A 19763-nucleotide genomic window follows, 5' to 3' on the forward strand; every position below is an offset into this window, starting at 1 on the left:
TTTCATGGATTTAGTTGAAATTATTGAAGAAAGTATTCAGTACTAAGTATAAGACTGAACATGGAAACCGTTTATATGGGAATATGTTTTCTCAGGAATTATCTGCTTAATTAAGATTGAATATAAATCATTAACTCTTAGGTCTGTCTGTCTTCCCTCTTTTTTCTTCTTTCTTTCCATTCTCTTTCCCCTTTCCCTTCCTTTATTTTTGTAAAACTAGTAGAAGACTGTTTGTATCCTTAGAGCTTTTAAATAATATGAGCAATACTTCCAAAATTCACTTGAAGTAGTATTTTGGTTTTTCTTAAATGAACAGATAAAATTTACATATGTTTATAGTTTACAATACAGTGTTTTGATATATGTATTCATTGTGGAATGGCTAAATCAAGCTAGTTTATCTGTTACCTCACATACTTCTTTTCTTTTTGAAGTTGCGTGTGTGTGTGTGTGTGTGTGTGTGTGTGTGTGTGTTTAGGAGTTTCCTCAGCTTTAAAAGATGTTACATGAAAAAGTTTTATAGTCAAGTAAGTTTGGAAAATATTGGATTCAGTATAATCATGTAGTACCTTTTACTGTAAAACTTCTCAGAGCCTTTATTCTACAAGGGTGGGAAGCATGGAGGTGAGTGTAATGGATGGACCAAATGTATTTAAACATAGATTATTTTTTCAAAGAACTTATGCCCTTTAGAAGACATTTTGTAATATACTTTTTCAAAGTATAAAAATGTTTAGTACAGTGCCTGGCACATGTCAAATACTCATGAAATACTAGTTGTTGGTTTCACTCATTGGTAGTTTACTAATGAAAGTTTTATCCTTTGAATTAAATTTGTATTCCTGTCAGTGTGTATGACAATAAGGTTATATTTGACCCTTAGTCATATTGAGAAGAATGCCAAATGAACTAACTAAATATTATGTAATAAATACTTTGTAGTTAAGATACTGGATAATAATTATTTTTATCTAGATTTTCTACTGTTTATGCAAACTTGGATATTTTAGTTTTTCAAGGTGAGTAGGGAGAGGTTTTCTATTTTCAGTCTAGAGTAGTTTTCTTTATCCATGTCTGTTTAAATTATTACTTTTCCTTTTTACTCCAGGTTGTGGGATTCAAGAACTTGGCATTAATGGACTCATCTTCTAGTCTTTCTAGAAGTCCATCTAGCTATGTAGCTCCTTATAGCCGCATTTTGAGATATGCAGTGTCTGCTGCTCTTTGGCTAGCCATTGGAATTATACAGGTAAGGAATTATACAGGTAATATTACTTCTAAGTAACATTACTTATTTATAACTCTGCTTACTTACTGATTATCATCAAACATTGACCACATCCTTCTTTCTGTAGCAGAAAGAAGGTGACAAGAGCAATAAGCTAATAGTTCTTTTTTTTTTTTTTTGGAAACAGTCTTCGCTCTGTCGCCCAGGTTGGAGTGCAGTGGCATCATCTTGGTTCACTGCAGCCCCTGCCTCCCAGGTTCAAGCAATTCTCCCACCGCAACCTCCTGAGTAGCTGGGACTGTAGGCACCCACCACTACGTCCAGCTAATTTTTTTGTATTTTTAGTAGAGATGGGGTTTCACCATGTTGGCCAGGCTGGTCTTGAACTCCTGACTTCAGGTGACCCTCCTCCCCTCCCAAAGTGCTGGGATTACAGGTGTGAGCCATCGCACCCAGCCAGTAGTCAATTCTTACATTGTGTTAGTCACTGTACTAATTTAACTACTGTTGATCCATCACTTCTTGGCCTTTAGGCTAAGATCAAGTGTAATTACTGTTGATCCTTGAACAACATGGGGTTAAACTATTTGAACTCATTGAGAGTAGAAAATACAGTGTTCGCAGAATGCAAATTCTGCATCTGTAGAGGGCCAACTTTCTGTATAGATGGGTTCCAGCAGGACTGAATGTGGGACTTGAATATGGGTGGATTTTGGTATACTTGGGGGTTCTGGACTCAATCCCAACATACTAAAGGACAATTGTAATTGCTTTATACCTAATAATGCCTCAATCTTTATAATAGCCCTCAGAAATAAGTTCTGTTATTATCCTCATTTTATAGATGAGGAAACTGAGACACAGGAAGGCTAAAAAAATTGCCTGAAGTCATGTGACTAGTAACTGACAGAACTGGAATTTGAACTCAGACAGCCTGATTTCAGAGTTCACATTCTTGTCGATAGTGGGGCTCTGAAGGGCCTTTGAGAGTCTGCAGCTTTATAGTCATAGGACAGACTCCTTGTTTAGTTTATATGTAAATACAGGGACAGATAAGCTACCCTAAATATGTTGTTTTCTTTTGAAACATAACTTATTGTTTGCATTTATTTATATATCATGAAACCTTACTCAAATTGCTCATACCCCTTGTGGAGTTTTTCTTGAAATATTTATTAAAATGACCAAAAGTAAAAATAAGTCTTTTTAGCCTCAGGTCCCATGGATCTAGTAGAGGCTATAAAGAAAAAAAAAAAAAAAAAAAAAGGAAAGAAAAAGAAGCAGCAGCAAGCATCTAACTTTCAGGTACTCATAAACAGAAAGAGTCCTTCTGTTTAAAATTTCCTTAACTTTTATAATCAGCACATGAAGATAGGACCTCTAGAGAGACCAATTTTAACTTCCTATAGCTGGCTAATAGCTATCTACCTAGAACAGCCTACTTTTAAGGATCTTTTGAGATTTTTGTTTGTTTGGTTTTTGTTTTTAGAGACAGTCTTCCCCTGTCTCCCCGTCTGGAGAGCAATGATGCAATCATAGTTCACTGCAGCCTCAACCTCCCGGGCTCAAGCAATCCTCCTGCCTCAGTCTCCTGAGTAGCTGGGACTATAGGCACATGCCACCACACCCAGCGATTTTTTTTTTTTTTTTTTTTTTGAGACAGAGTTTCACTCTTGTTGCCCAGGCTGGAGTGCAATGGCGTGATCTCGGCTCACTGTAACCTTCGCCTCCCAGGTTCAAGCGATTCTCCTGCCTCAGCCTCCCAAGAAGCTGGGATTACAGGGGCCTGCCACCATGCCCAGCTAATTTTTGTGTTTTTAGTAGAGACGGGGTTTCACCATGTTGGCCAGGCTGGTCATAAACTCCTGAGCTCAAGCTATCCTCCCATCTTGGTCTCCCAAAGTGCCAGGATTACAGGTCTGAGCCAGATTGAAATATTTTTAAGAGAGCATATTCTTAGAGAATTAGGTCCAGGTGGTGGTATTCAGTAATCTGTGTATTAACTTTTTAAATATATATTTATTTTAAGTTGATGAGACTTACTCAAACTTGAAACTACAGGGATAGAGTTAGTAAAGGACAGCTGACAACCAGAAAAAGAAAACAAACATATTAGAATTGGAAACAAAATAGAATCAAAAGACTATGGGGTTTGATGTTTACCATCAATGTAATAGTAAGGAAATATTTTGTACAATATACCAATATATTTTGTGAGTATATCAGATTCATCTGGATGTAGATAGTCTAAAGCAGCATCATCTGAAACTTTTCATATTTGGTTGAATATAACACAATCAAAAACAAAATAAGAGTGGCTGAAATCAAAGAGAACCTTGCCTTTCCCATGAAAAAGATGAGCAGAGGTCCAAAGTACAGGGCTGGAGTGAAATGGTGGCTTAGTGCTACTGTCAGGACCCAGAAGCCTGTCCTTCTGCCCAGCCACAAGGGACTTCCATCTCCACAGTCCCTTCATGGTCCATAATGGTCAATGAAATTACAGGAGAGAATTGAAGTAGGTAAGGTCACCTTTTCTTTAACAGCCTTTTCAGAAGTGCCTTTCAACATCTTCTTGGCTAGAACTTAATAGCATGGCCACACCTAACTGCACTAGAACCTTTCAGCTGGGCAGCAGTATATCCTGCTCAAGGAAGGGATCTGTTACTAAGGAGAAAGGGTTGTTGGGACAGCACCTAGCAATCTCAGACACCACCATCTAACTTCATTCTTTGCATCTCACTTTGCTGTCAGCTGGATAGTAAACCTTTTCTCGCCATGGTAATATTCTAAAATGATCAGTGTTTATATATTTGTCAAGAATCTTTGAGAATTCCTTTAACAACCTGTTACAGTTTTGTAAATTTGTCTAAACTCTTCTTGATTCTAATGATGTCAGGCTTTATTGTTCACTCCTTCTATTTCCTTAAACCCAGCCTCTTCAGCTTTTAAGTGGTGTCTTTTAATTTTTAAACCTTGAATATTGCTGTGTTTGACATCCTTTAAAGAGGTTTAAAATATGTATATATATGCCGGGCGCGGTAGCTCACGCCTGTAATCCCAGCACTTTGGGAGGCCGAGACGGGTGGATCACGAGGTCAGGAGATCGAGACCATCCTGCCTAACACGGTGAAACCCCGTCTCTACTAAAAAAAATACAAAAAACTAGCCGGGCGATGTGGCGGGTGCCTGTAGTCCCAGCTACTCGGGAGGCTGAGGCAGGAGAATGGCGTAAACCCGGGAGGCGGAGCTTGCAGTGAGCTGAGATCCGGCCACTGCACTCCAGCCTGGGCGACAGAGCGAGACTCCATCTCAAAAAAAAAATAATAATAATAAAATAAAATAAAATATGTATATAGAGTATGTAGGAAAACGTTTTCAGCAGTCAGCTACTGTAGATTCACTTATCTATTCATTCACATATTTAAGTGCATTTTATGTACTGGATGCTGTGCTGAGCTTATGGATATGCTGTTACAGGAACAAATGACAGATTGTGCCAAGTGCTGTGAAGAGATGCAGCAGGGACATGAGATAGAGAGTAAAAAGAAGGGAGGAGAGTGGAGGGTAGGAATGGGGGATAGTGGGGACAGCTTTAAATAGGGGAGTTAGGAAATTTTACCTTTTTGTGAAACATGTCTAAAAAGATGTACCAGGTAAAATTTTTATTTATAAAATTTCTGTTTCTACTATTAAATCTAAGAAAACACTGGAAACCATTCCGTATGAATTTTTAATACTTTATAGTCAGAATACTAGATATATGCTTTTTATGTGCTGTTCTGGCAGAGAAAATTAATTTGAAAAGTAGAGGATTTTCTCATGTCTTGGAATTTAGATGAGCAAAGTGACAAAACCAAACATAAATCTGACCATCGATGCATTGATTTGTCCTATTTTAAAAGACTTTTTCTTTCTTCCCACGTGTTTGTCATAGCTTGTTTAATGACACAGAAAGTTTGCAAAACTCAAAATAGGTTCCCTCAATGACTCAATACAATTTCAAAATCCTCCTCCCTTCGACAGAAGACTCAGAAATGATAAGTAGGACTTTATCACATAGGAACTGTTAAAGACCACTGTGCTTTTGGTTGGAACTTTTTTTTTCTTAAGATACTACACTGTGGCTGTAACAGAAAATTAAAATCCTAAAAGCTAATAAACATAAACTTGGCTTAATGTTTCAGATCGTGTTCTTTGCTGTCTTTTATGAGAGATTTATAGAAGATAAAATTCGACAGTTCGTTGATTTATGCTCTATGAGTAATGTAAGTACTTTCTGACTTCATCTTGCAACTGTTACTTTCCCTTTTTAAAGGTCATGAGTTTGTTAAGAGAGGCTTTAAAAGTCATTTGGTATGACTGAATTTTTGGTCCAATTTTCCACTGGTTGTTAATTCCAGAGATAATTATAATGAGCTACAAGTTAATATTTACTGCCTTAGTTTTTTCATCTTTTTTTGTGTGTTTTTTTTGTTTGTTTTTGGAAACGGTCTTGCTCTGTCACCCAGGCTGGAGTGCAGTGGCACCATCTTGGCTCACTGCAACCTCTGGCTCCCGGGTTCAAGCAATTCTCACACCTCAATCTCCTGAGTAGCTGGGATTACGGGTGTGCACCACTCTGCTGGACTAATTTTTTTTTTTTTAATATTTTTGGTACAGATGGGGTTTCACCATGTTGGCCAGGCTGGTCTTGAACTCCGCCTGCCTCCAGCCTCCCCAAGTGCTGGGATTACAGGTGTGAGCCACTGTGCCCAGCCTGTTTTTTTCACCTTTATTTACAGTTTCTTAATTATGAATTTCTTATGCTTCCAAGTAGTTCATTAATTCCAGCACCCCTGAAAATTGTTTGTATATCAACGCTGTTTCTTCTTTTCCTTTCTTTTTTTTTTTTCTTTTTTTTCGAGAAAAGGCTCGCACTGTAACCCAGGCTGGAGTACAGTGGTGCAGTCGTAGCTCACTGCAACCTTGACCTCCTGAGTTCAAGCAATCCTCCCACCTCAGCTTCCCAAGTAGCTGGGACCACAGGTGTGCACCACCAACGACCCAACTTTTTTTTTTTTTTTTTTTGTAGAGAAAGAGTCTCCCTATGTTGCACAGACTTATTTCTCCCTTTCTTGGAAAATATCTTCAATCTCTTTTTCAAACACTTTAAAAAAAAACCTTATTATCCTTGATTACTGTATTATCCTCTTTATGTATTTCCCAAGAATACAATCTTCATTATTTTGAAGAAAGCAATTTTAAGGAAAACTTTATTTTTTGTTGTTTTGCATAAGAGTTGCTAATTGCTTCTTTTTATTCTCTTTTTATAGATATCAGTGTTTCTATTATCCCACAAATGTTTTGGATATTACATTCATGGTAGATCAGTACATGGGCATGCAGATACTAATATGGAAGAAATGAATATGAACCTTAAAAGAGAAGCGGTATGAAAATGTTTTACATATTTTTGTTTTTAAGTTGAGAAATGGATTCTTATAAATCTTGGGATTGTTTTTTTTTAAAAAAAGTCTTTATTGATAACTTTTTTTTTTTTTTTGAGATGGAGTCTCGCTCTGTCACCCAGGCTGGAGTCCAGTGGCCCAATCTTGGCTCACTGCAGCCTCTGCCTCCTGGATTCAAGTGATCCTCCCATCTCAGCTTCCTGAGCAGCTGGGACTACAGGCATCTGCCACTACACCCGGCTAATTTTGTATTTTTAGTAGAGACGAGGTTTCACCATGTTGGCGAGGCTGGTCTTGAATCCTGACCTCAGGTGATCCACCCACCTTGGCCTCCTAAAGTGCTTGGATTACAGGGGTAAGTCACCGCACCTGGCCTATTGATCACTTTGAAAGTTGCTAGGGGCTGCCGGGCATGGTGGCTCACACCTGTAATCCCGGCACTTTGGGAGGCCAAGTCGAGTGGGTCATGAGGTCAGGAGATCGAGACCATCTTGGCTAACACAGTGAAACCTCGTCTCTACCAAAAATACCAAAAAAAAAATAGCTGGGCGTTGTGCCGGCGCCTGTAGTCCCAGCTACTCACGAGGCTGAGGCAGAATGGCCTGAACCCAGGAGGCGGAACTTGCAGTGAGCCGAGATGGCACCACCGCACTCCAGCTTGGGTGACAGAGCGAGACTCTGTCTCAAAAAAAAAAAAAATTGCTAGGGACCAGCTCACCCTGAACATCCACAAAGGCAAAGAATCTAATTTTACCTTGTAGTTCCTATATGAACTGTATTTCACAGTAACCAGATAATTCATGAGGGAAAGTTTCTCTTTATAGAAGAAAGTAGAAGGAATTCTAAGTTAGAAAAATTACCATTTTGCAGCGACTAATGGATTGATGAATGTAATCTGCCATCATCAGTGGATGCTAAACAATTAAGTGACTGTTGACAGGGAACTTTATAATGAGGGATCAGGTTGACGTAATTTAGACGCCCTGTAAATAAAAATAAGGATAACTGACATATACACTTCCTGCCATGATGCAGTAGGAAGTATATAACACCAATGAAGTATTTTTGCCTAAAAAACTGAACCTGAGTATAATCAACCCTCTAGCCTAATCACCAGTTTACAGGAAATACAAGCGATAAAGGGACAAATTAAATAGCGCCATAGAAAGTAATTAGCCAGGTCTGGGTATAGGCTGCCTCACAGGATAAATTACTTAGTGTCTCCAGACAAATCGATGGCATGAAAAGAAAAGGAAGGATGATGGTGGCAGTGTATGAACTATTACATTATAAGAAAGATTTGAAAAACAAACCAATCTGATACAATATGTGGACTTTATTTGGATCCTGATTCAGACAAACCAACTATTTAAAAAATCTGGGAGATTTTTAGTGGACTAAATGTTAAGAAATAACTAATTTTGTTAGGTATGAAAATGGCATGGTAGTTATTTATTTTAAAGTTCTTATTAGAAATGCATACAAAGCATTTACAGATGAAATGACATGGTCTGGGTTTTACTTTAAAATACTCTAAGAAAAAAGAAAATTTGGGAGGATAGATGAAACAAAATTGATAAAATATTAGTAATTGCTGAAGCTAGGTAGTGAGTGGTTTACTGTTCTCTCTACTATGTACATTTGGAAAACTTCCATAATAAAATTTTTTAGAGAATAGGATGTGCTTAAGCAGAAAAACCAAGAAGATTTAGTGATTAAGGGCCATACCTGTGACTTGTAAGAATTTGATACGTGATAATGGCATTTCAGAGAAGAATTTATTTAATACATTGAACTGGATCACTTGATTAAACATTAGAAATTACTTTGTGATTAAAAAGTTAAATGTAAAACATGAAGCCATAAGAACCTAGAAAAGAATATTTCAGACTGGAGGATGATATTCTAAGGATAAAGAATAGAAAGCATCAAAAAATATTAATTGATGTTACTTTATTAATATAGTACGTTTACATATCAAGCAATCATAAAAGGTAGTAAATTAGAGTAAAATACTTATAATAAATATGACAAAGATATTGATAACAATATTGAAAGATATGCAAATCACTAAGAAAACAGTAAATTAAAATCTCAATGGAAAAATGAGCAATAGACACTAATAAACCTCTAAAAAGATTTTAACTCATAATCAAAGATCTGAATATAAAAATAATGATTTTCCCCTCTTCAAATTAGCAAAATTTTTTTAGAAAAGCTAATACTTAATAGCATCAAGGACACAGTGAAATGGGCAACCACAAAGCTACTGGTGGCAGGTTGAATTTATGCAGACCTTCTTGAAAGTGTTTGGGCAACGTATATACCAAGAGCTTTTTAAGGTTCATGATCTTTAATTCACTGATTTTGTGAATGTTAACTCAAGGAAAAATTAACAATATGAACAGCTACTTAAATTCAGGATCTTTATCACAGGAGTTATTTATAAGGGAAAAAGTATATAAAAATTGGAGAATATTAAATAAATTGGCTTACCTTTATGGTGAAATCTTAAGTAGATGGTAAAATCATGTTTTATAGAATATTTAATGACTGGGGAATTGCTCAGGCTATAACGTTAAGTGAAAAAGAAGTCATTGTGATCCCAATTTTATGCTATTTATATGTACATCCCTTAGACAAAAGACTGGAAATGAAATTCCTTAATATATCTATATTTCTGGGTGTTAAGACTAGGTAATTTTTTTTCTTTTCTTTTTTGTATTTCTCTTTATTTTGTAAATTTTCTGCAATGGCATGCATGTTTTTAATCAAGAAAAAAATTTTAAATAAAGAAGTTCACTATATGTATTCTCCCTTTAACTGTATAGAAAGCCAAGTGCCATATTATGTTTTCAGGTTAGATTTAGACAAAGAAGGAAAATATTAACCTCTGGAGTAGGTAGACAGGCTTTATATAGGCCAGAGAACTTGAGTCGAGCCTTGAAGCATCAATCAAATCAAAAATTTTTTACATATTTGTGGTTGTCAGGATCCCAGTTGTATCAGGGAAACCCAAAATGAATATGGATATCTGGTTCATAACATTAACTGTTTGGTCATGTATCACTGTGTTTTATTGGAATTAATTAAGGAAACATCTCAAAAATGTTTAGAAAACAATAAAGATCATTTGCAATTATAAAACTAGTTAACTCCAAAGCAAGACCTTTCAGCATACATTAAAAGAGCAATAATCTTCATTATAAGGGAAGCTAAGAATATCAATATACAATAAACATATATATAGTCTTTATATCATCTCCTTTGCTCTACTTAAATATATATACTCTACCTAAAAATATATATATGCTCTACTTAAATATATAAATGTATATGTGATAAATATATAAATAGATATATTTAGATATTATAGATAAATATACATATATTTTTCTTTTTTTTTAAGTAGAGCAAAGGAGATGATATAAAGACCTGTAAGGGAGTATGAATTAGAATAAAGTAGAAATTAGCAAAATCTGGGAACCTTGGATAATGGTAGAATCTGTTTCTCAAATACAGTTTCAGTGAATTTCACTTAGCACCTGAATCTTGTAATACATGATAACAGCTAAAAAACAGTCTGTATTTTTTTTTGAGGCAGGAAATTTTTTATAATTTTGATCTTAACTTAAATTCTTTAACTTTTCAGGAAAATTTGTGTAGCCAGCGAGGTTTGGTACCCAACACAGATGGTCAGACTTTTGAGATTGCAGTTTCTAACCAGATGAGACAACATTATGACAGAATTCATGAGACACTAATAAGGGTTTGTATAAAGTACAGTTCAGATATATTCTGTCAATATTTAATGTTTTTTAGATACCAAGAACATAAGACTTTGTGTTTATTCATTTCTCTTTTTTACGTTAGAAAAATGGTCCTGCTAGACTATTGAGTTCATCAGAAAATACTTTTGAGCAGAGTATAAAGGCATATCATATGATGAATAAATTTCTTGGCTCCTTCATTGACCATGTATGTATGTCAACATTTATATTTAAGCTGGGATCAAATGCAGTTTTTAAAAGGTTAAGTGGGAATGTCAATTATTTCTTCAAGTCAACCAAGTCAGTAAACTTAGAACTCCCCCACTTAGGACCTTCCCTTTTTTTGTCTGTCACATTCAATACTTAGGAATAATATGTTTTTAAAAGACATTTCTAGCCATTAACAAACTATGGCTTAGGGATAGAGTTAGGTTATGCAAAAGTAAAATGAAATTTTCTTTGTCTGTTAACATAATGATGATTCCCTTATACTATATCTGTACTGGAATTTTGTTAGCCAGTTCCCAAAATAATACTGTATTATTCATTATTGAAATCCTTGTGTTATGCTATGATTGTACTTCTGAAAAGCATTTTATAAATTGATTTTCAGTATATCTAGCCCTAAATACTACTAAGGGCATTTAAAATTTAAAACATTCCTATAGAGAAGTTTGTTACAGGTTTCAGTGTAGTAAATTCTGTCTTTTTGAAGAACAGATTTTCTTTGTGTGCTGTTCATTTTTCATTTTCTCTCCTGCTGATTTTACATTAATTGCAAAGCATTTATTTCACTGCTGTTTTTGAAATGATGCTGTCTTTTTTTTTTTATTAGATTCATAAGGAAATGGATTACTTTATAAAAGATAAGTTGCTTCTTGAAAGAATTCTTGGAATGGAATTCATGGAACCAATGGAAAAAAGCATCTTTTACAATGGTATCTTTTAAATCCCTTTGTAGAACTTGATAACTGTTTTCAAAGTTTGAGAAAAAAGTGCTTGTAGATATTTTTTCTTTTTTTTTTTTTTTTTTTTTTGAGATGGAGTCTTGCTGTATCGCCCAGGCTGGAGTACGGTGGTACGATCTCAGCTCACTGCAAGCTCCATCTCCCGGGTTCACGCCGTTCTCCTGCCTCAGCCTCCTGAGTAGCTGGGACTACAGGCACCCACCACCACGCCTGGTTAATTTTTTTCACTAGAGACGGGGTTTCACCATGTTAACCAGGATGGTCTTGATGTCTTGACCTCGTGATCCACCCACCTTGGCCTCTCAAAGTACTGGGATTACAGGCATGAGCGACCGAGCCCAGCTGATATTTTTCTTTTGATTTAATAATTTTATGGATAGGCGCATTGGTTCATACCTGTAATCCCAGCACTTTGGGAGGCTGAGGCAAGTGGATCACCTGAGGTTAGGGGTTCCAGACCAACCTGCCAACATGGTGAAACCCGTCTTTTCTAAAAATACAAAATTTAGCCAGGCATGGTGGATGCACATATAGTCCCAGCTACTTGGGAGGCTGAGGCAGGAGAATGACTTGAACCTGGGAGGTGGAGGTTGCAGTGAGCTGGGTTCACTCCATTGCACTCTAACCTGGGTAACAAGAGTGAAACTCTGTTTCAAATAATAATAACAACTTTACATAAAAACAAAGGAAATACAATGAACTCAGTTAACCTCATGAATTATAATTCTTTTCTGTGTTCTATTTTATTATGTCATATAGCAGGAAACAAACACATAAAAGATTCTATAAGAAAGTAGAAAAGGTGAATTTCAGAATCAACAGTCCACATGGAAGAGATAGTAAACAAATAAAATTCAGATTTTATTGGAACGTTCGTTTAATGCCAAACATATGAAACACTTAAAGAAGAATAACATTTGTGATTAATCTTTAATACTTAATTTTTTATCTTATCCAAGTTTGTAAAAATTGCTAATATTTGTGACAGGAATAGTGATTAAACCTGGTTTCATATTAAAAAGATAGTATACATGTCATTTGTAGTATGACTGATGACCTATTGTATGAGTAAGAATGGAAGTGGTATAACCAATGCCCTGGCCTAGATATCCTTTACCCATATGTTATTGCATGCCAGATATTGTGTCAGTCTGAGATACACAGACGAATGATCCCTACCTTGGGTATCTTGTTTAACAGACTATAGAAGACAAACATGTGAATAAAGAGGGTGGTACTGGCATAGAAGTCTGTACAGGCACAGGTTGTGCCGGGGACAGAAGGGAGCATAGAAAATCTAACCAGATATGAGGTAAAGCCAGAAGAGGCAACATGGAGAAGTTTGAACTGAGTTTTAAAAACTCAGTAGCTGTTTGTCAACCGAGAGGATTAAGGTAAGAGAGGGAGGCAAAGACATTCATGCAGACAGGGAAAAGGGGATTCAAAAACAGTGCGCAAAGTGCATTATGCACTTTGAAACTTTATAAAGTCTGATATGAAGTGGGACACAGTGGAAGAGAGTACTTGAAAGATAAAGAAGGCAGAGACCAAATTACAAAGGCCTTGCCTGATACCCTAAGGAGTTTCACTCTATCCTGTAAACCTGTTGTTTCTAAAATTTTTTTTTTAATTTTTTGCCCCACAAGATGTATATAAGTTGATCCATGGAGGCGTGAGAAGAAAATATTAAAATGTCTATTTGTATAAATTTGCAATTTAATCACCATTAATCTATTTTTAAATTTATATGGAGTAGTAATTAATAAAATATTTCTATTATATCTATTATGGGTTGCATGCTCAACATCTTATTCTGATAGGGATGCATGATCAAAATGATTTAGAAACCACTGCTAATGGGGCCGGGTACGGTGGCTCATGCCTGTAATCCCAGCACTTTGGGAGGCCGAGGCAGGCGGATCACCTGAGGTCAGGAGTTCAAGACCAGCCTGGCCAACATGGTGAAACCCTGTCTCTACAAAAATACAAAATTAGCCGGGAGTGGCGGTGCATACCTGTAATCCCAGCTACTTGGGAGGCTGAGGCAGGAGAATTGCTTGAACCCAGGAGGCGGAGGTTGTGGTGAGCTGAGATCGCGCCATTGCACTCCAGCCTGGGCAACAAGAGCAAAACTCTGTCTTTAAAAAAAAAAAAAGAAAAAAAAAGAAAAACCACTGCTAATGAACATGGATATATCACTGAAGGGTGCTAAGCAGATCTGATTTGTAAATTGGAGAATTACTCTGTTGGGAGGTTACAAGTTGAGTTTAAATAGATGCAAAATTGTAATAGCATAGTTTAGACATTAGGATTATAGCTTTCCTCCAGGGCATAGTGACTCACACCTGTAATACCAGCCCTTTGGGAGACCAAGGCAGGCGGTCACTTGAGCAGTTCAAGGCTGCAGTGAGTTATGATCATGCCGTAGCACTGTAGCCTGGGTGGCAGAGCAAGACCCTGTCTCTGTAAAACAAAAACAGACAAACAAACAAAAATAATGTAGCTTTCAAAGTCTTCTGGTCTTGGATTCAAAACCTGACTCTACCATTTACTGGCTTTGTGAACTTTGAGAAACTTGCTTAGCCTTTCTGAACTTTAATGCCTTCTTTGTAAAATTGGTTACAATCCTCTAAAAGTTTTGTGGAGTTATTATGTGTTAATATAAAGAACCCAGTAAAGTATCTGTTATGGACAGGCACTTAGAAAAGGAAATATTATTATTATTATTATTATTATTATTATTATTATTTGAGATGGAGTTTCACTCTTGTTGCCCAGGCTGGAGCGCAGTGGTGTGATCTTGGCTCACTGCAACCTCTGCCTCCCAGGTTCAAGTGATTCTCCTGCCTCAGCCTCCTAAAGTAGCTGGGATTACAGGCGTGTGCCACCACACCTGGCTAATTTTTGTATTTTTAGTAGAGGCGGGTTTTCACCATGTTGGTCAGGCTGGTCTTGAACTCGTGACCTCAGGTGATCTGCCCGCCTCGGCCTCCCAAAGTGCTGGGATTACAGGTGTGAGCCACCACGCCTGGCCCTATTATTTTTAATAATACAATAGTCACCTTCTTTCTTCCTGCTTTTTTTCTTCCTTTCTCCTTCAGCCTTCCTTCCTCTTCCTCCTATCTTCCTCCTCTTTCTAACTGTGTTCTTCCATCTCTCTATCCTTCTTCCTCTTTTTTTTTTTGGAGATGGAGTTTTGCTCTGTTGTCCAGGCTGGAGTGCAGTGGCGCAATCTTGGCTCACTGCAACCTCCGCCTCCCAGGTTCAAGCAATTCTCCTGCCTCAGCTACTCGAGTAGCTGGAATTACAGGTGCCTGCCACCACACCTGGCTAATTTTTGTGTTTTTAGTAAAGATGGAGTTTCACCATATTGGCCAGGCTGGCCTCGAACTCCTGACCTCAAGTGACCTGCCCACCTCAGCCTCCCAAAGTGGGATTACAGGTGTGAGCCACCGCTCCTGGCCTCACTATCTTCGTCTTCATCAAGAGGTGATGAGACTATGAGCTAAGGCAGTAGCAGTGGGGCTAGAGAAGAAAGGATTGCCAGAAATGTTAAGGGAAAAGACTAGTCAAAAATTATCCAGACTTCTGACTGTGTGACTAAGTGGGTGGTGGTGCCTTTCAATAACAGAGGCAATACATAGGGAGGACCAGGTTTTGAGGGAAAGAGGATGAATTTAGTTTTCAGTATGTTGCATCTTGAGGTACTTTAGGACATCTAGGAAGAGGTATCCAGTAGGCATTAAATATAAGGGGCCAGGTCGTAGGAGAAAGTAGAAGCACACAATAAATTGAGGAGTTGCTATCATATGAAGTCATTGCTGGAGCAGTGTTAGTAGAAAATCACCAAGAGACAGCATGTAAAACAGGTTTATTTTTAAGATTATATATGCAAGTATAATGTGCATATTTTGTAAGGATATAACTTATAGGTCAGTGAATTTTCACAAACTGAATATACCCCTGTAACTAGTACCCTTTCAAGAGAGAACATTACCAGCACTCCAGATGCCCCCTTGTATAAAGCAGATGTTCCTAACTGGGTATCCCCGGGCTGCTTCAGTGGTCTTCTGGATTTCCCTGAAATTGTTGGCAAGACTTGTATATGTATAGTTTTTTTTGTTTTTTTGTTTTTTTCCTGGTGGAAGGGTCTTTAGCTTTCATCAGGCTTTTGTGGTTTTTTGTTTGTTTGTTTGTTTGTTTAGAGACAGGTTTTTGCTCTGTTGCCCAGGCTAGAGTGCAGTGGTGCAATCATATTAATAGCTCGCTATAACCTCAGACTCCTGGGTTCATGCACTCCTCCCATCTCAGTCTCCCAAATAGCTAAGACTACAAGTGTGCACCACCAGATCCTTTTTCTTTTTTTTTGGTAGAGATGGAGTCTCGCTATGTTGCCTAGGCTGGTCTTGAACTCCTGGCCTCAAGCAGTCCTACTGCCTCAGCCTCCCAGAGTGCTGGAATTACAGGCATGAGACACTGTGCCCGGCCTCATCATAATCTTTTTAAAAGGGTGTTCACATCCCAATAAGGATGAACCCCCGCTGGTGGAGTGAGAAGAGAACTTAGAGCAAAACCTTAAGGGGACTATTTAAAATAAATTATTGAACTCTTGAACACTGTGTACTATTCTGTGCCTTGCTGGGTTTTTTCTCTAATATACTCTATCTTTGGGAATGTTTGTAAGATTAATTTAGCTTTGAGTTACATAAAGAAATAGAGAAAGGCTATTTATTTTTTATTTTATTTTTTTTTACTTTTCTTTTTTTCTTTTTTTTTTTTTTTTGAGAAAGGCTATTTATTAACTGGTCTTTGAAACTTACACTACTAGCAGTTACCAACCATTGGTCCTAATGTTAGAACTGCTTTATAGGAGGTGTTATGAGTTTTTTAACTAACCTCTTTTAGATGAGCAAATCTTAAAATTTTTGTTTATTTTTAATTTAATTATTTTGTTTATTTTTGTGTAAGCCATGAATTATTGTATATAGTATGTTTCTAATGTGCTATTTTTAAATATCCAGATTTTGTCACCAGAAATTTATCACAGACTTGTTCCTTTTTTAAATTTCTAATTTATATTTTCTAAACTTTTTTAATAGATGAAGGTTATTCTTTCAGCAGTGTCCTGTATTATGGAAATGAAGCTACCCTTCTTATTTTTGATCTGCTGTTCTTCTGTGTTGTGGATTTGGCTTGCCAAAATTTTATTTTAGCATCCTTCCTTACATATCTACAACAAGAGGTAAATTTTAAACATTTTTCTACATTTCCCTTCATTTTCTTGAGAGAAATATTTTAGAAGTAGATATTTTCATAGCAGAGAGTAACAATGTCTACTTTTACTACAATTTTGTAAAGGTTTAGAATATGACTAACCCCACCAAAAGGAGGAATAACATTTCAACCAACTGTACTCTGTCCTTTAGGGTCAATGAAATACTGAGGTCTAGTGGAGGGCATCAGTTGCTTGATTATACATGGAAGAGGAATCCTATAGGAAGACATTTAACTACTAGTCTCCTAGATGCTACAAGTGAACAGTAATTAGAGTCCCATCCACCCTCTCCACTAGATGTTAAGTAACAAAAAAACAGGCACTGGAGAGCTAGCTCAGGGCTCAGCACCAAAGGGAAGCCCCCTTTAGCCTGCAGCTTTGACACCTCGTCTGCCAGTGTAGATGAAAAGCAACTTTGTGTATGAGTGTGGACCCTGAAATAGAGATTTCAAGAAATGGGAAATCTGTTCTTGAAATGGTGTTATTATCAACTAAATATTCTCCACTATGTCAAAGAAGTATATATGAGTAAGATGCAATTTATTAGTCCTTGACAGTGATCTAGAATTGTGCAGAAATTCTATCCCTAGCGAGTAGATTCTTTTGATGTTTCCTTAGTTTTAGACTTAGAAGAAAGTTGCCTTTCTAAATATTTTAAAATGTATCCCTGTGAACATGAGAGAATTTGTATTATTAATTCATAAGAATTTACTCTAAATGGGAACATACATTGCTTTGAAACTATGAACAAAATTATCATCTTGAAATAATTTTGTGTATCACCATGGGATTCAGATGCCTGATACATGAAAATAGTTGAGAGAATTAGCTAATTTAATCTAGATGTTTTAACTGATGTGCATATTTAATTTTGTTTATATTTCTTTTCATTCTGAATTATTTTAATTTTCCAGATTTTTAGATATATCCGTAATACAGTAGGACAAAAGAATTTGGTGTCCAAAACATTGGTGGATCAAAGATTTTTGATTTAACTTCCTGAATAAATAAAGACTCAGTATAATCATGGCCAAAAAAATGTCATGATATCAGGTTAGTTTGCCATATTTTAAAAACTTTTAATGCAAACTATTCTGTTTTTGTTTTTTATTTGCAGAAAGATTTATTTTTATAACTTGGAATATATAATGTGATAAAACAGAAAATACTGTTTTCCCATTGTGTGTGGTATTTAATGCAGTAAATAATAAATTAACACTGACAGTGAGGCCAAAAAAAATCTAAATGTTGCTTTCAGCATAATACTTTTTAATGATAATTAAAACAGTCCCCATCAATTTTCTCTGTGGATTATTTTATAAACTGACAGCTGCCTGAATTTTCTCACATTGACAAAGTAATTTGATTCCAAGTTTAAGACTAGTTTTCAGTTTGATATTTTCATGTTTTGTGTGCTTGTGGTTAAATAAATGTTGAAAGATATTTTCAAGTTTACTTAGAAATTTTAAATTGTATTATTGCTGATTCAATTTGCCTTATTCTAATTGCTTACCCTAGTTAGCAGTGGATTAATTCACTGTTGGATTGATATGCATCTCATGAAATGATATCTTTTCATTCCTTTGTATACCTGTATTAGGTCAGTATGCTCTTTCCATGCAATATATTTGCATTTCTAATATAGTTTACATTTATTAAGTTATTATATGTGACATTTTTCCCAATATCATTTTTTATATATTTTAATTACTTAATATTTTAAGAGTTATCTTCCAAAGTTTTGCTTTTCAATTATGTTTAAAGATTGTAAATAGCAAACAGTAAGGCTGGGTGCTGTGGCTCACGCCTGTAATCCCAACACTTTGGAAGGCCAAGGCGGGTGGATCACTTCAAGTCAGGAGTTCAAGACCAGCCTGGCCAACATGGCAAAACCCCATATCTACAAAAAATACAAAAATTAGTTGGATGTGGTGGCCTGTAATCCCAGCTACTTGGGAGGCTGAGGAACAAGAATTGCTTGAAACCAGGAGGTGGAGGCTGCAGTGAGCCAGATAGCACCACTGCACTACAGCCTGGATGACGGAACAAGACCCTGTCTCGGAAAAAAACAAAAACAAAAAACTGTAAATGTATCATGTTTCTCACTGCTTTCTATGTTAATGCTGTGTAAATACTTAAAATGGAATACTGTATAAATATTGTTTATATTTTCTCAGTTGAAAATATATACTAAAACATTTGGTGTTTCTGTTTTCTATTTCATTAATGTATATCTCACGGAGTAGCATTTAGGAATATAGCATTATTGGGGCAGAGGTCCCAGCCATTGCCAAAGTTGAATCTTTTACATTTCCCTGAATCTTGAAAATGACTGAAAAGGAAGTCTTTGAAAGTGCAGTTTCTGAAGGATCACAGTACAGGAATGCCTTTATAAAAGCTACAGAGATAAATACATGTACCGGCATGGATTTTTAAAACCACTCAGTCAGAAGCATATGAAAGAAATTCAACCATCATTCAACATAGAAGAAGTTAATTTTAGTGCAAATGTTTCTAAGTATTAAATTTCACAATAAAGGATCAATTGGCTTACTTGCTGATAAATTAAAACAGAGAAAACATTTAAAATCATTCTAAATTAATTTTGTATGATATTTTTATTTTGGTTAGATGCATAAAAATGTGTTCAGATTTTCATACACTGTCGACTCCTTTGTTCACATTGTCACAATTTACATTTCCTGATCATGTGCATAATTATTCACTAGATTCATTACCCTTTGTCTATTTCTGTAGTACCCAATCACTGTACTTTGAATCTTATATCCCTGATTTTACTGATTTTCTAGAAACATTTGATGTCTCTTCATCATTTCATAATGAAACAAAACCTAGAGAGGTTCTTTATAAGCTGTTGTGTACTTCGTGTGCTCCTTAGAAATGTACAGGGCCCTAAAATACTTCTGTAGACCAGTGTCTCTGTTATGGGAGATTTGTAAATGCTTGCTTCTCTGGCATTGCTGTCCTAACTGCCTTTTCAGAAGGCTTTGCTGATTACCTACATTGAGGAACATTCAAAATGATCATTAACTCAGCGCTTGCAAGCGTGAAGCA

General features: G+C 36.3%; 1 protein-coding gene across 2 annotated transcripts in view; it reads left to right on the plus strand.

Annotated features, from left to right (window-relative positions):
• Positions 1-18888, plus strand: part of TMEM67 (transmembrane protein 67) — a 65322-nt gene extending 46434 nt beyond the window's left edge. The window contains exons 21-28 of one of the 2 annotated variants that reach the window (XR_012093727.1): positions 1109-1249; positions 5413-5493; positions 6541-6657; positions 10328-10444; positions 10549-10653; positions 11281-11383; positions 12614-12807; positions 16513-16620. Coding sequence is in view for 1 of the 2 variants with exons in the window: in XM_008001088.3 (XP_007999279.1) it covers positions 1109-1249; positions 5413-5493; positions 6541-6657; positions 10328-10444; positions 10549-10653; positions 11281-11383; positions 16513-16655; positions 17603-17683 (888 nt within the window). In the remaining variant the exon portion in view is untranslated. Of the gene's footprint in view, positions 1-1108; positions 1250-5412; positions 5494-6540; positions 6658-10327; positions 10445-10548; positions 10654-11280; positions 11384-12613; positions 12808-16512; positions 16656-17602 lie in introns of those variants that run through there. The other variant, XM_008001088.3, reaches the window with a different exon arrangement.
• Positions 18889-19763: the final 875 nt, after the last annotated feature.

Source organism: Chlorocebus sabaeus, chromosome 8, assembly GCF_047675955.1.
Source record: "Chlorocebus sabaeus isolate Y175 chromosome 8, mChlSab1.0.hap1, whole genome shotgun sequence".
In the NCBI taxonomy this organism is placed as follows: Eukaryota; Metazoa; Chordata; class Mammalia; order Primates; family Cercopithecidae; genus Chlorocebus; species Chlorocebus sabaeus.